At 36.9% G+C, this 15,158-nt stretch overlaps 1 protein-coding gene across 1 annotated transcript; it reads left to right on the top strand.

Annotated features, from left to right (window-relative positions):
• The first annotated feature begins 293 nt into the window (after positions 1-293).
• Glipr1l1 (GLIPR1 like 1) lies at positions 294-14,365 on the top strand. The gene is made up of 5 exons (XM_057758249.1): positions 294-551; positions 786-1,028; positions 8,246-8,346; positions 9,904-9,973; positions 14,344-14,365. Exons 1-5 carry the CDS (start codon positions 360-362, stop codon positions 14,350-14,352), a joined length of 615 nt encoding a protein of 204 aa, XP_057614232.1. The 5' UTR covers positions 294-359; the 3' UTR covers positions 14,353-14,365.
• The last annotated feature ends 793 nt before the right edge of the window (positions 14,366-15,158 follow it).

The following is a 15,158-nucleotide window of genomic DNA, read 5'->3' as shown; positions in this document are numbered from 1 at the left end:
GTCTGCTCCAACGTGTGCGGGAAGTCCTGATATTTTGTTTGCATGGGCCTGAGTCTTTGTCAGCACCCTGTAACATCCTCTTTCACAATCTAGGTACTCTGTGAGGGGATTAGCTCTTCAGAAAGCAAGTTAGTTGTTTAGAAAGAACTGTGCACCAGAGGGCGCTTCAGGCTTTCCCTGAGAGTGTAAGACCTACCGGCGCAGAACTCCCTGGGCGTCAGTCTCCATGGCAACACTGAAGGCAGGGAAGCAGTCTGCTGACGACTCCAGAGCAGGGCAGCCTAATCAGAAGGCAGAGCCAGGGTAGAGTTTAATCCCTGTTCAGGCACATTCACCAGGTCTATACCCTACGTCCTTCCATGGCCCTGACGAAGAAACTTAAGTGTTTCTGGACACTCGGCCTATGTTTGGCAGTCAGCAAACTTTCCAAACTGGTCAAAGTTCCCAAAGTGCCAACTATCTATGACCCGGGATTTATACACGAGTGTGTCGACCGCCATAACGAAATGCGAGGCAAGGTGACGCCCTCGGCAGCCAATATGCATTACCTGGTGAGAAGGGAGCCGGGGTGCTGTTCAGAACGATGCGTTTAAGCAGGAGAGGGCTCTTAAATCAACCGTTTGTTCTTTTTCGTCTTTCAACTGCTTCTCCTATGATCCCCAATTAATTACTTTTTTAAAAATGATGTCTTTACTAAAGAGCTGAAATTTAATTTATTACAATTAGGATGATTTTGTTGCAAAGAAATATGTATTAATCAATGTAATCTTTTTTCTTTTTTTCAGCATTGGGACAAGGACTTAGCACGATTGGCCAAATCATGGACTAGGAAGTGCAAATATTCACATAATCCCTGTACTGCAAAGCGATATAGTTGCACTGTGGATTTTGACTTTATTGGAGAAAATATGTATTTAGGGCCAATAAACAGTACACCAAAGGAAGTTATTTCTCTTTGGTATAGTGAAAGAAAATATTATAATTTTGAGGATATGACCTGTTCTAAAGTTTGTGGCAATTACACACAGGTAGGTACTTAATGGGTTATTAATTAGTTCTTGTGTTTATTTTAGTGACAAGAAACAGTTTTTGGTATTTTCTTCTATATTCATTAAAAAACACTCCATTTTATTGTGTATCCCATTAATTGAGTGTAGCTTTTATGATCTTTAAAAAATACTACGGTGCTGCAATTTTCTTTACATTACTTACAAGAAATCCGCTGTAACCGTCTTGTTCAGTCCTGTGGCTTTTCCACACCTATGATAGTGTTTACTTCTTTCCAGTCCTGATCAACTTTCCATGAGGTGCCAAGGTCATCTCCACCTTCCTTGGGCTTTAGAATCTTGAGTTTACCATACTAAGTCTATAGTTTAAAACACATTTGCGAAATACGGGTTGCTGTTTCTTACAATCGTTCCTTCTCCCTTCCCTCTGCCTAGCACCCCGCTACCAATGTTGGAAGTGTGCTTGAGCCAAGCCGCTTTGGTGCCTCGATTATGTTTATGGAATTTTTCTCTCTGTGATCATTTTGATAATTTTATGCCTGTGTCTCTAACTCACAATCATTTCTTCCATATGCCAATGTCACACGAATATGATTTAGTTTACTTTCTTTCTCTTTTAGACTTGAAAATAAAATTATAGAGCCGGGCGGTGGTGGCGCACGCCTTTAATCCCAGCACTCGGGAGGCAGAGGCAGGCAGATCTCTGTGAGTTCGAGGCCAGCCTGGTCTACAAGAGCTAGTTCCAGGACAGGCTCCAAAACCACAGAGAAACCCTGTCTCGAAAAACCAAAAAAAAAAAAAAAAAAAAGAAAAGAAAAGAAAATTATATTATATTCCCATCCCTTTCTCTCCTCAATCACTTCTCCTGTCCCCCTGCTTGCTATCTCTCAAATTCATGACCTCTATGTCTTTAATTGCTATTATATATGTGTGTGTTTTGCTAAATACATAAATACAACCTGTTCAGTCTGTAAAATACTACTCACGTATATGATGTCAAGACTGACCACTGGTATTGCATTACAAATTTGGGGAAGACTATTTCTCCTACTCCTGGTGTTCCTCAGTCGCCTGTAGATCTTGGTCTAGAGTTGGAGTCCAGTGAGATTCCTTACTTCCTTGTTAGCATAACTATAGGTGTCCTCTTTCTTCAGGGCTGGTTTAGGCATCCGTGTTGATGAAGCTTAATGGGTTTAGCTTACACTCCCTCTCCCACTATGATCCCTACACGTTGTGTACAGGACCCTTGTGTACACATATAGATGTACCAGCTGAGGTTGGGCACCACATGCTCTCTGCATTGTAGTCTTCTGTACCGATATCCATCTATTGCAAGAAGATGTTTCTCGGATAAAGGGTAAGACCTATACTTTTCTGTGGATATTAAGATAAATATGCAGAATGCAGCCAAAAACTATGCTGCTTTAGTAAAGTGGCAGTTGTAGGTTCTCCTCCAGATTTATGATGTCACTCTCTAGGTAGCTGGCTGTGAGTTCCTTCTTGTTGATAGCACCTTATGTACAATTAGAGAACTGTTGGTTGCTGCCAAGGTATTTTTGAGATCTCTTCTGTATAATACCTTGTCACCTGCAATTAGGATAGTTTGACATCTTTCCTGTTGCCTTCCCTTTGATTTCCTTCCCTTGTCTTACTGCTCCAGTTCGTACTTTGAACACGATGTTGTAAGGCAGAGGGGATAGTGGACATCCCTGTCTCATACCTGGTTTCATTTTAGTGCTAAGTTTTTACCCATTGAAGATGATGTTGGCTATACATTTCCTATTTGTGCCTTTTATCATGTTGAGGTAGGTTCCCTCTAATGTTATTCTCTCTAGTCCTTTTATTGTAATTATTTTTGTATTAAAGTAATGGATTTTTGTCAAAGCCTTTTTCTGCATCTATTAATACAATCCTATTATTTTTATCTTTATGTCCATTTATGTGCTATATTACACTTATTGGCTTGTTATGTTGAACCATCCCTGTATTTCCAGAATGGAGCCAACTTGGTCATGGTAGAAACCTTTCTTTGCTTTTGTATGTCTGCAGTCCATTTGCAAGTATTTTGTTGAGGATTTTTGAATGTATGTTTTGTATCTATTTTTTTAAAAAACATGGTTTTGATGTTACATCAGTTTTGGCTTCATAGAAACAATTTGGATGTATCCCTGCTGTTTTGTTTTTGTTTGTTTCTTTTTCAGTTTGAGAATGATTGGCTTAATGTAGCGTGATTAATAAAAACTCAGAGACAGATGTTGGTGTTCAGTCTGAAGCTCAGAAAGGCAAAACAACCAGCCACTGGCTCTTACCTCTTCCTCAGTCTCAATTGGAAATCCTGCCTCCAGGAATCTCAGAATGAGACTGCTGAGAGCTGTCACCCTCCCATCTTATATTCCTCTCTAGGGCTGTCATTAAAAGTGTGCACCACTACCACCCAGTTTCTATGGCAAACTAGTGTGGTTATTGAGATTAAAGGTGTGTTTTACCACTGCCTGGTCTGTTAGGATGATCAGTGAGGCAGTTTTACTCTCTGATCTTCAGGCAAATTTTATTTATTTTTTTTTATTATTATTATTATTATTATTATTATTATTATTATTATTTTGGTTTTTCGAGACAGGGTTTCTCTGTAGCTTGGGAGCCTGTCCTGGAACTAGCTCTTGTAGACCAGGCTGGTCTCGAACTCACAGAGATTCACCTGCCTCTGCCTCCCAAGTGCTGGGATTAAAGGTGTGCACCACCACCACCCGACCAAATTTTATTTATTAAAATACAAATGAAATGTCCCTACATTAGATCTTCTTTGAAAATCCTAATAGAATGCTGCTTGGAATCAACCTGGACTATTTGAGTTGGAAAACTTTTGTGCCCTGTTTCAATTTCTTTATTGGTTATGGGTCTGTAAAGATTGTTGATCTCTTGGTTAAGTTTGGTGGTTTGCTTGAATCTAGAAATTCATCCATTTCTTTTATATTTTCCAATTTAATGGAGCACAAGTTTTTATAATATTTCCTTATAATATTCTAAACTGTAATGTTTCCTTGTTTATTTCTGCTTCTTTTCATTGGAATCCTTTTTTTTTTCTATCTTTTGATTAGTTGTGCCAAGTGACTGTCAATCTTGTGTCAGTCATCAAAGAACTATAGCTCTTAGATTTGCTGATTCTTTGTATTATTTTCTTTGCTTATATTTTACTAACTTTAGCTTTGATTTTTATTATATCTTGTTATCTGGTTGTTTGGGTTTGGTTCGCTCTTAGTTCTCCTAAATGTTGATGTTGCATCATTAAGCTGTTTAATTTTTTCTTGTTCTGTCTTTCTTTCTTTTTAGGAGAAATAATTTGTTGAGGGGGTTGTTTTTTCAAAAAGTCAGAGACCACAGCCTTCATGGCAGGGAGCGTGATAGCAGGCAGGTAGACATGGCACTGGAACAGCAGCTGAGAGCTCATATCCCATTCACAGAAACGCACAGCAGAGAATTGGCCCCAGGTTTGTGCCATCTCACAAAACAAAGTGTGCTTAACCCAATTTCAAAAATTCTCAGTCTTTTTCACATAAAGTTGAGTATTGTTCTTTCAAGATCTATGAAGAATATTGCTAGGATTTTGATGGGCATTGCATTGAATCTGTTAGATTGCTTTGGATAATATTGCTGTTTTAACAATGTTAATTCTTCCTACCCAAGAACATGGAAGATCTTTTCATTTTCTCCAATTTCTTTCTTCAAAGATTTAAAGTTCTTGTTATACAGGTCTTCCACTTATTTTGTTAGAGTTATCCAAGATATTTTATGTTATTTGTGGCTATTGTGAAGAGTGATGTTTCTATGATTTATATCTCAGTCCATTTACCATCTGGGTAAAGGAAGGCTACTGATTTTTTCAAGTTAGTCTTGTATCCTGTTAGATTAATGAAGAGGCACATGAATTGTAGAAGTTCCTTGGTAGAATTTTGGGGGTCACTTATGTATACTATCATATTATCAGCTAGTAGTGAAAGTTTGACTTCTTCTTTTCTGATTTGTATTGGTCTTTAATTCTTATGGATTGTTCTATCCTGAGCCTGGAGTATCTTCTTTACACATATGCTGTTTAATACTTTTGTGAGTAGATGAGAATCTCAGCCCATGATAACAGTATATTGACTACTCTAGTGTTGTTCCCTCTAAAATCTCTGCCCACCTTTTCTTCCTAAACTCTCAGTTAAGATCTCCTATGTGAATTCTTCAACTTATTTCTGATTTCCCCTCCCACACCATGATCTCAAGAGTCAGAAGGCAATAAGCTGGCTGCAGTTGCATAGCTCATATCTTTTTTGAATCGTTTAACTCATTATCTTTTGCTATCTGATGCCCAAGATCTTAAAAACACTATTTCTTATACTTTTTCTTCTTGTTTTTGTGGTTGTATATAGAAATAGAAATCTGTCCTGATTTCTGCATTTACATCTAGACATGTTCCAGAGGCTGCAAAAGTAATGGAAGAAGCTAATTTTCTTGTCCAATCTCACTCATGCATCTAAATTGAATTAGCATTTGGTGTCCTACCAAAATCATTTTGTTAGGTTATATCGTTTGATTGTTTATGTCCTTCTCAAGGCAAAGCAGTTCCTCTTGGTATCCGCAAGGTGGAGCACAGTGACTGACTCTTATCTGCTGCTCTGTAACTATCCTTTCAATAAGCCCAGGAATATCCTGAATAGTTAGTAGTAGTATCAGCATCATGTCAAGCAAATAGTTTCCATCATTGATTCAGTGAAGAAGAAGCTCACAGTTGCCATGATTTATGAACTTCTATTTGCTCTTCAACAACAAGACGCTCTTTTATGTCTAGATGTTTTCCAGGACACCAGAGTAGATTCTGTTGATATAGATGAGTTTTTCTATTGCTCGTACAACTGGGAGAATGGGATTTGTATTCAGGCTTTTTTTCCCCTGCCATCCAGTTCCCAAATAACCACACTGAGACTTATAATTAAATATAAGTGCTCGACCAATAGTTGAGGCTTGTTACTAGCTAACTCTTACATTTTAAATTAAACCGTATTTCTTATCTACACTCTGTCACATGCCTCAATAGAGCAAGTTCATCTCCTACTTCCTCTGCATCTCCTCAGGACTCACGAGACTCCTCCTCCTCTCTTCTTCACGCTCTCTTTTTTTGTCTTCCAGTTCCACCTAGCCTCTCTCTGGCCAGCAATTAGCCAGGCAGCTTCTTTATTAAATTGATCACAGTGACATATAGTCACACAGTGTAAAAGAATATTCTCCAGAGATCCAATGTCAAGTGTCCTGATAAAAAGAAAAAAGGCAGACATCTAAAAGTCTGTGAGTGAGCGTTTGTGCTTTCTCCTGTAGTCATGAAAAGAGAACACATTATCCAATATCCTTTACATCTTAAAACTGTTATCTCAGGCAGGGGGGGATTAGTCTTCACTGCCATGTAAACGTAAATGGAATAATGGCATAGAACCAGGCTATTTGGTCTTCTTCACCAATATGTGATGAATGCTATTAAATAACTGGGAATGAATTTATTTTTACTCATTCAAAAGTATATCTCGAATAACATTTCTGTGCTTAAGGCAAACTGGTGCCTTGCATTTGTTATTCACTTATTTTATGAATACAACATATGTATAAGTTTTATATCTAGCCCATTCCATGAAAGGGCCAGAGTTTAAAGCTATGTGCTGTCAATATGTCTATCATTCTCAAACCTAACAATATCACAATTTAAACAATCCTTTGCAGGGCTGTGGAGTTGGATGAATATTTAAGAGCATTTTGATGTGCAAGCAGAAGGACTTTGTTTTGAATCCCTGGATCCCATGTAAAAATCTGGGCATTGCCATCTATGACTAGAATCCCAGCACCATCAGGGCTTTGGGAGAAAACATAGCTGAGACAGGAGGATCCCTTGCGCTCTCTGGCCAGACAGCCTTCAGCAGACTGAATGAAAGACCTTGCTTCCAGAGAATACTGTACAGAACAGTAAATCGGGACTCTAACATCTTCTTGCTTATATGAGTGCAGAAACCCATGCACCTAAACATACACACAAGCAAACACCACACACCGTACACACACACAAATATACCGAGCAAATAGAATTTTGTAGTACAGATACTAAGAAACCAGAGTCTAAATATTCCTTGAAAATATATACACTTGCCAGTGTTCTGTTTCAAGAACTTTTTGATACTCAAAATGAACAGGATCCTTTAATACTTAGCCTAATCTTATTTTTATTAAATGAGAAACTAGGTCAGAAGTGATCTGCCGTCCTGAACCAGGTATGTGTTGAGAAGCAAAGTTCATCTCTTGGTCCTCAGCTATCCATGCCTGTTCCTGAGCGGTGCTGTCTTTCATGCAGCCAAATATCCATTCAAATATGTTCAGCAAAATAATGAATTACAGCTATACTTCAGCCATGAGAAAAAGAGATTGGAATCTCAATCTGTGAAATAGTGTCATTTATTTTCTTAACGAAACTAGAAAGTTTAAAAAGTTAGAAAGTCTATTTGGTTAATTTTTTTCATTGATTATTTCTTTTCTATGGAGGGTATGTAAAATGTCTTCATTTGGAGAAGAGAAGATATTCAGTTCTATCATTGACTCAAGAAACTGGAAATGTTCATCATGTCTTTAGCTCTTGCTTATGGTCCATTTTCCCTACAAAGCTTTTACTTTTGAAAATAGTTTTTCTTACAGCTTAGAAAATATTAAAATTTGCCATTCTTATGTTTGACCTTATAATAAACTTCACATGTTCTTAAACCATATCTATCTTGTGACTTGACAAAGGTAAGATTATCGTTGGAAACTTCAAAATGTACAATTTAGGGAACATTTTTTTTCTGAGAAAATAGTAAATTGTTGTTTTCATTCCTAGTCTGATTTTGATGTTTCTTGTAATATGCCCCTGGAGAGAATTAAAATATATTTTCTAAGTTATCTAGAAGAAATTATTTTTAACAATGTATTACATTATGATTTAGTTATTAAGATATCCTTTTGGTTTATGATGATTATTTCTGAAAGAAAACCATTTATATTGCCCTTATGAAAGTTGCTTTAACAGAAAATAACTTAGATCTATTAGCTACATCTAATATATATGTTAGATATTAGGAAAAATGTAATAAGTATATATATGTGTGTGTGTATATATATATTAGCATAATGAATTGTTTACATGGACTGTCTTAATACATTACTCTTAATTCCTTTTCTTATAGGTAGTTTGGGCCAATACATTTAAAGTTGGATGTGCAATTTCAAATTGTCCTAATCTCTTGGGAAGATCAGCTGCCCTATTTGTGTGTAATTATGCACCAGCGTAAGTTGATTTAATAAAAAATAAAGTCCTAAGTTGATAACAAATGTTTACCAAGCTGTGTGTGATAGAGCACACCTTTAATTCCAGAGCTCAGGAGACAGAGGCAGTTGGATCTTTGTGAGGTCCAGGCAGTCCTGGTCTACATAATGAGTTCCAGGCCAGCCAGTGCTACATAGAGACCCTGTCTCGAAACAAAACAACAACAAAACGGCACAAATATTTACAAACAGTATCTTACACTAGACCCTAAAGTATTTTTGATGACATCTCCCTCAGCAAAACTAATTTTAGAAGTGAAAATAGAATAGTGACAAAGTATTGACTAAATGAAAAGCCTCTCCTCTCAGAGAAGTTATTTAGTAATTCTAAATAGTAGAGGCTGGGACGAAGACTCAACTAGTAAGCTGTCTGCCTTGAAAGCATTAGAAGCTGAGTTTGGTCCCTGACACCGATATAAAAGGCCAGCACTATGGGCACACCAGCACTGCCAGTACCAAATGGGCAGAGTCAGGAAGATGCCTGGTGCTTGCTGGCTTAGCCAGTCAGTGAGCCACAAGGTCACAAAGAGACTGTCTCAGAAAGCATGCTCTAGAGTGACTGAGAAAGACGCCCAACATTGGTCTTTACACACATGTACACACACACACATGAATAGAGGCAAAGGTAATATAATATAAACTGCTATAAGATTACTGAAATGTAAAACTAAAAATGTCAGCAAACACCACTCTAATGAATGTTAACAATAGAAGAAGAAAAAGAGCGATATTATTTTCTTAAGGGTTCTTTCTTTTGGAAGAGAGAATGCCATTTTTAAATGTGCTATGGGTGGATTCTTGCTCAAATGAAAATATAAACACAATGAGGTCTAAAAATGAAATTTTAGAACTTTAGCCCAAATATCTACTAATATAAAAGGAATATTTAAACAGGTGACAATGTGATTCTTCAACAAACAAGAATTTAAAAATAGGTATTTGTAAATGAAAACACAAAGAATAAATATATAGAAATGATAAAAAAAAAAAGAAGGTAAGACATGGTATGAGGAGACAGAAATGTGATCTACTGCTGTTCTTCCTTCTGCCTCTCATTTAGCAGCTAAAACAAGAATGACAAACACTGCCCCAACAGCTCGGGCCAAATACACTTTCTCCCAATGCAAAAAGATGGCTGCCATGCAACATCATATTTCTTAAAAAGAAATCAAGAAAAACTAACAATTGATGAAAATCACGAAAAGACAGTATCACTTCCTATAATTTAGGCTTTTGAAAGAAAGAAAGGGCAAGAGAGGATTGGAGAAGAGAGAGAAAAAGGAAGAGAAAGATAAAGGAAGGGAAGAAAAAGAAAAGTGAAGGAAGGGAAGGAAAAAATGAACAGGGAACATTTTGATGGCTTGTTAGTACATAGGAAACGGGTCTTCTATTGAACAATAGTTGTTGCTGCTTTTTCTTTTTCACAGTCGTGACTTAGTGAAAGACAGAAGCAGCTTGCCAAAATGTAGGTAAAACTTTAAAAGCATCATTGACTCATGAGTGGTCTCCCTTTTTGCAGAGGAAATGAGAAGAACACCAGTCCTTACATAAAAGGGGAATTCTGCTCCATGTGTAAAGCGGAAGACTGTGTCAGTAATCTCTGCTGTAAGCAAAAAAGAAAAATAATATCTTACTTAGATGTGTTTCCATAACTTCATTGCAATTTTACATATGGTCCCTTCTGTTTCTAGTTTCTATAAGACTTGATTGTTTCTATGAGAATATAAAGCATTTTCTATAAGTTACATATAAATATATTTAGTTCAGATAATTACACCCTTCATTATTTCCCCTTTCAAGGAAAAAGATAAAAGCAAATTAAATACAACTGAGATCTAGTTTGCTGCTGTGCACAAAGTAGCTATTGGTTGAAGTGTTTATTTGCATTCGTTTATAACCACGGTTACTTACTTGTTATTACTAGAATATTCAATTATTTAGAAGTAAATACCAGTCCCCATCAGAATTGTCATTAAAAACATCTTCCATCATCAGCTTTTTTATTAATCCTATTTGCTGTTTGGCAGCTTCTTAGCTCTATATTATCCACTCTCATTACTCAACACCCCCATTAAATCCCCCTTATCCCTATCAAACTCCCATTATTCCTATCAGTTCCTTCCTCACATTCAGAACTTGCACTTTCATTCTGTGAGCCATTTACTTTAATGAGAGTCATATGTGACCATTGGACTGGAAATGCTCATTGGAGCCGATGAGGTCATCAGTGGGTACACAATTGAAGGCAGTAGAAGATAGTTCAGGGTTAAGGGGTAAGGGGGTCCCTTCGCTCCTTCCTCCATTCTTCCTGAGTGTTGAAAAGACCGTTCTTATGCAAGCCAAAAATGGTTCACAATGCCGAGAAGATAGATTCATGTCACGTGTTACTCAATCATAGAGAACTTAATTAAATCTGGGCTAGGATCTATACAAGGCTTAATTGACTTCTGCTTCACCAACTTCCACGGGTCTCTGGGCACATGTACTTTCTGTTACTCTTTCTGTGGCGGGTTCTTAATGTGAAAATACCCAGCAGTTCAGAATTGCTGAAAGCTCTGCTCTCCAGAGCACTTGAGCCAACCACTTAACTTTCTCTTTTCTTTTACCCTTCACAATTAAACAAGTCACTTGCTGTAATATGGGCATCTCGTAGATATCCCTCCCCTTGTCTTTTCACCTGGATCTTATCCTTCAGTCCTCTAAGATTGTCTAACACTGGAATGCTATTAAAAGCTCTACTGACTTCTCTCCAGCCAACCATAAGCCACTGGCTAACAACAACAAAAGTCAAGATGTTTTTAGCCTTAATCTTGAGCCTAGAATCAACAAGTAGACCCAGGGTGAATATAGTTTATTGTATTATATCAGCTCATCCCTCTGTGGGTCTCCTGCCATGAGATCCACATTCCTCCAGTCTGCTGCTTCAGTAAATTTCTTACTTTCCTTAGCATTGTTTTGTTGTGTATGATTACGATGTCATGGTTGTGCTTGATCAGAGCCTTTGTCTGTCACAAACTACTCCATCCAGAGATCCAACAGCTCTGACAAAGGGGATATAGTACTGAACCTTGTAGTGTATGACCAGAGAGCACACTAAGATTTGATGCCCGATTGGGACATGTTTCTCCATTTTAATTTTTTCCAAATTATTGAGAAATTATTTGAGTGTTCTTGTCCCTCTGGCTTTGCAAATTCATTTTAGAGAAGACTATCCATCCCATATAATCAACTCTGGTAAGTGCATTGGGTTTAGAGAGAAATTGGACTTTTATGCTCTCTTAAAAATCAGTAAGAAGTTATAAGTTGAGGGCTGTAGAGGTAGCTCACTAGTTAAGAGTGTGTACTGCTCTTTCAGAGGATCCAAGATCAGTTCCCAGTACCCAGGCAGCTCACCATTGTCTGGACCTCCAGTTCCAGGGTATCCAATACATTCTTCAGGCCTCTGAGGTTACCTACACAAACCCACACTCAGACATAAACGTAAACACATAATTAAAAATAAAAATCTTTAAAAAATGATAAATTTGGAGAGAAATATTGTCACATGAAGTACTTTCATTGAAAATAGTGATTTGGGTGTTTTAAAGACTTTTAGTTAAGTTTTGAAATGTTCACAGTAGTGGCTTTGCTGATCAAATTAGATTCCTCCCTGAAATACATGTGTCGCTATTATAAATATTTTAGATTACATTTCCTAATTTTTTTTCGGATCTTGAATATGTTTACATTTTAGTCTACCACCCTTCTGAGTTAGTCACCAAATTTATCCACTTCTAATATCTTTTAGATTCACAACAATTCTGTTACTTGTAGAAATCAGTATAACTTTTGGTCATTTCTCCAATCTTTATATCTATTATTCATTTTACTGAAAGCAATAAACAGTTCATCTACCTACAGTACTGAACTTACTCTGTGATGGTGGACACCTTCTCTTCCTCCTGACTTGTAAATAAAACAGTATTTCAACATTATATGTTTTTGCTTTAGACTGTTTTTCATTTGACCTGCTGTGGGTTGAAAGAAATACTCTTTTTGCTAAGTTTTTAACTTGAATGAATGCTTAATTTTAAAGTGTTTTATTCCTGCATCTTTAAAAAGAATTCTATGCTTTCATTGGTACATTAATGTTGAAAATGTTTCAAAGAATTTCTACTACAAAACAACCACACTGTAAAATTTCAAAGATGCTATGGATTGTGATAAGCCAGTGATTCAACAATGAATCACTTCCTCTCTATGACAAGCCCAATTTGGTTGTGAAGGTTCCTTAATAAGTGACTAGATACTTATTAATATTTTCTTTATAATTCTTGCATTGAATTTAAGGGCTATAACTGCCACACAGCTTTCCATCTTCCTTCCTCTGTATATGAATTTGTCTCCGGGTTATAACATCTACAAAGAAAACTGGAAGTTGGGGCCCTCTTTTGAAATTTTGGTTTCAATGTATACAATGTGGATTATTCAATGTTTTAAAATTAGTTGTGAGACAATCTCTATAAAACCGCCATGCTCATATTATGTATCTGTTAGCTACTGAATGAATTTCTTTAATGACTATCTTTTATTTTCTGCTTTATTCTCTTTTTTAGTTAGGGTTTCTATTGCTGTAAGGAATCTCCAAGACCACAGCAAGTCTTATAAAGGAAACATTTAATTGAGGTCACAGGTTACATTTTCAGAGGTTTGGTCTGTTATCGTCATGGGAGGAATCAGGCAGACATGGTTCTGGATAGGTCTTGGTCAGAAGGCAACAGGAAGAGAGCTGTCTCACTGGGCAGGGCTTGAGTATATATGAGCCCTCAAATCCCACTTCCAGAGTGACACACTTCCTCCAACAAGGCCACACCCACTCCAACAAGACCACGCCTCCTCATAGTGCCACTTTAAGCTTATGGGGGCCAATTCATTTCAACTGCTACAATGACTATTTGATACTCCAGTTTTTAACTTCTTTGCCTGTAGCTATGTTCCATCTAAGACCTATGATGTCTGATGTTTTCTTTTCCCTTTCTGCTGGTCAGTCCTTATTAATAAACGTGTAGCTTAGTTGGCTTCTTTTTTTTAAAGACAGGAATATTGGCATTGTTTAAATATGTAAGTGTTGGAGCAAGACAACTTGAAGAGTGATTCAGGGGATTAGATATGACAAATCATACAAAGTGATTTGAACACAAAGCAAAGGAAGCCATCAACAAATTTCAGCTGTCACTAGAAGCCCCTCATTATACTTTACTGCCCTTAATACATATTTTCATAGTCTGAGGCATTCTGAATTGGCCTCTTTTGTTCCTTCTATCCATTCCATTCAGAAATGAATGGGAGCTCTCCCTCCACTGATTTCTCTTTTCTGATAACCATGCCGGCCAAAGCTTAGAATCATGGAACATGGTAGGAAGTGAATTTAAAAAAAAAAATCAATGAATGGGGCAGTGAGCAAACTAAAAGAGTGAATTTCTAACACATACACGGTCCTGTTAAAATTCAAAACTGAGGAGAAAATTTAGATGTGGGAAGGAAGAGTTTGGGGCAGTACAGCAATTAAAATCATATTTTAAATTTCCCCTAAAAGAACTGAATTTTCCTCAGAAGCTTAAACTGGGCATAGTAGAATGCCAAAACAAAGTTAATTTTCTGTGGTTTTGCCCGTTTTAGATATTTATGCCTCGAACTCAAGAGGCATTCTAAAAATATGTATTGGCATTACACTATTGTTAGGCAATACCGTCAAGGTTTTAAGTCCAGTCAGGTTTGAGAGTTTTGATTTTGAAATTCAAGAGTTTTGATTACCTTATTTTAAAAGCTAGAAAAAAAATCAATGTTTTCATCTTGTGTAACTTTTCTCCCTTTTATTAAAACTCCATAAATTATACATGAGCATAAACATAATAATATTTCAGTTATTTTTGCTTTTTGAAATTAAATTGAACTTTTAATTGTTGTGTTTTATTGACAGTTCACGTGACTGAGAGAGCAACTCAGCAGAGAGCCGGCCATCTTCTCACGCTAGGTTTTATTCTTTATAGACTATTTTAGTTGTTATCTCTAGTCAGAAGAAATTTCTAAATGCTACAATAAAGACTATTTTCTGAGTAATTAGAACTCAAGATCTGGTTAGTTTCCCGTTACATTTTCTACATTCTTGTCTAAAATTTAAATTCAACATCTACTTTTCAATTCAAAAAGGATATATGTATATATATATATAGCATATATAATATATGAATATATAGGTAGTAGGTATTATAGAAATTGGAAAGCAGGGGAATGAAGTTAAGGTTGTATTTTTATTGGGGTTGTTTGCTGATAATGCACATGTTTGTGTGTCTGTGGGTGTGTGCATACGTGAAGACCAAAGTTCAGATCCCCAGCAGCCATGGGTGCTGGGGTTGGTGTGGAAGTCCACCTAATCCCACCGTGTGGGAAGTAGAGACTAAGGTTTCCAGAGCATGCTGGCTAACCAGATAGAATCCAGTCAGCAAGCTGGGAGTTTAACTGAGAGACCCTACCTCAAAATAGAAGATGAAGAGCAACAGAGGAAGACGTCTCAGTCGATCTTGGGCCAACAAACATGCACATGCACCACAAATGTACATCCACACACATGTGAACACACACGCACTGAAAAGAAAGTGGAACAGACTGAGAAAAAAGTCAACAAAGTTGAAGTGTACTCCTACGATTCAGAGGACAAAATCATACATTTGTGTATTTTTAGCTTTGTTCTTTGTTTGTTCTCCTTAAACGAACATAAAAAATTAATTCATATTT

This window comes from Chionomys nivalis, chromosome 25, assembly GCF_950005125.1.
Source record: "Chionomys nivalis chromosome 25, mChiNiv1.1, whole genome shotgun sequence".
Classification (NCBI taxonomy): Eukaryota; Metazoa; Chordata; class Mammalia; order Rodentia; family Cricetidae; genus Chionomys; species Chionomys nivalis.
The sequence above is the reverse complement of the archived record's forward strand: the minus strand, read 5'-3'. Positions and strand labels throughout refer to the sequence as shown.